The following is a 1,340-nucleotide window of genomic DNA, read 5'->3' on the forward strand; positions in this document are numbered from 1 at the left end:
TGCAGGGCCAGCCCCGCGCGTGCGGCTGCGACAGCACCTTCAACGCGCTGCTTCTGCGGAGGGAGGGAACCGGAAGCCGGGCGCTCCGCTCCGGGGGGGAAGTCAGTTCCAGGGCGATTTGTTCTGGCCCCTGAGGCTGAGTGTCTCCTGCTCACCCAGACCCACCCCAGGCTCGCTGAGGTCTGCCAGGGCCTCCAGGGGCTCCCCCTCCGTGGGGTGGGGCTCCAAGCTGGGGACTCGGGTGAACAGAGACCCCTGCCCCTGGCTGTGGGGGCAGCAGACACAATCAGCCATCTTGCAGGTGCAGCCAGGGGGCAGCAGGGAGGGGAGGAGAGGGAAGGGCCCCACTGCCTGCAGTCCCTGCTCTGGCCACTCTCCCCTGGGGACCCCGGGCATCGCATCTCCTCCTGCTCTTTCTCTGGGAGCGGAGCCCTCGACACTGACATGGGCGCTGACCTGTGAGAGCAGCAGATCCCTGCGCAGGGCGAGCTCCGTGGAGGTAGTCAGGGCCGGCAGCTCCCAGCCCGCCGGTGCCACCGCGGGAGCCTGGACTAGCGACCTCACCGCCCTGCACCTCAGTCTCTCCAACTGTGAAGTGGGTCAGTGCACCCCGCTGCTCAGCCCGGGTCGTGAGGGCGTCCGGAAGGAAGCTGCGAGGTCCTGTCCTCTCCCAAACCCTCAGCTCTTCCCTGGACCCGGACTGTCCTCTGCTTCCCCCAGAGCAGCAGCTGCTGCTGGGCCAGGAGAGCCGCGTGGCCACGCCCCTTCTGGGCTCCAGGGGCAAACTCTGTCCTGGCTGGAGGAGGTGCGGTGCCGGGGTCCCCAGGGGAGTGTGGCCAGAGCAGGGACTGCAGGCAGGCGGGGCCCTCCTCGCTCCTCCCCTCCCTGCTGCCCCCGGCCGCACCTGCCAGATGGCTGATTGTGTCTGCGGCCCCACAGGCAGGGGCAGGGCTGGGGAATGGCCACGGCGGCTGTTACAGCACAGACATGGGCAAGTGCCGTAACCAGGGCTTTATTCCCGCTGTACCGTCCCTCGGCGCCGTGGGAGTGGCGCTCATCTGTCTTGTTGGCACCTGGCCTGGAACACGGGCCTCACCACCATGGCCTCCAGTCAATGAATGAGAGTGAGTGAGTGAGAGAGTGAGTGAGTGAGTGAATGAATGAGAGTGAGTGAGTGAGTGAATGAATGAGAGTGAGTGAGTGAGTGAGTGAGTGAGTGAGTGAATGAATGAGAGTGAGTGAGTGAGTGAGTGAGTGAATGAATGAGAGTGAGTGAGTGAGTGAGTGAGTGAATGAGTGAGAGTGAGTGAGTGAGTGAGTGAGTGAGGGGGAGAGAGCGA

The 1,340-nt window shown here is 64.9% G+C and overlaps 1 protein-coding gene across 1 annotated transcript in view; it reads left to right on the forward strand.

The window, feature by feature from the left end:
- Window positions 1–1,340, forward strand: part of SORCS2 (sortilin related VPS10 domain containing receptor 2) — a 145,861-nt gene that overhangs the window by 109,124 nt on the left and 35,397 nt on the right. Inside the window, exons 8-9 of the mRNA XM_015561558.1 lie at window positions 721–805; window positions 912–1,000. Of these exons, the coding sequence (XP_015417044.1) occupies window positions 721–805; window positions 912–1,000 (174 nt within the window). The remainder of the gene's footprint in view (window positions 1–720; window positions 806–911; window positions 1,001–1,340) is intronic.

The sequence above is a fragment of the Myotis davidii genome, unplaced genomic scaffold, assembly GCF_000327345.1.
Source record: "Myotis davidii unplaced genomic scaffold, ASM32734v1 scaffold937, whole genome shotgun sequence".
Lineage (NCBI taxonomy): Eukaryota > Metazoa > Chordata > Mammalia > Chiroptera > Vespertilionidae > Myotis > Myotis davidii.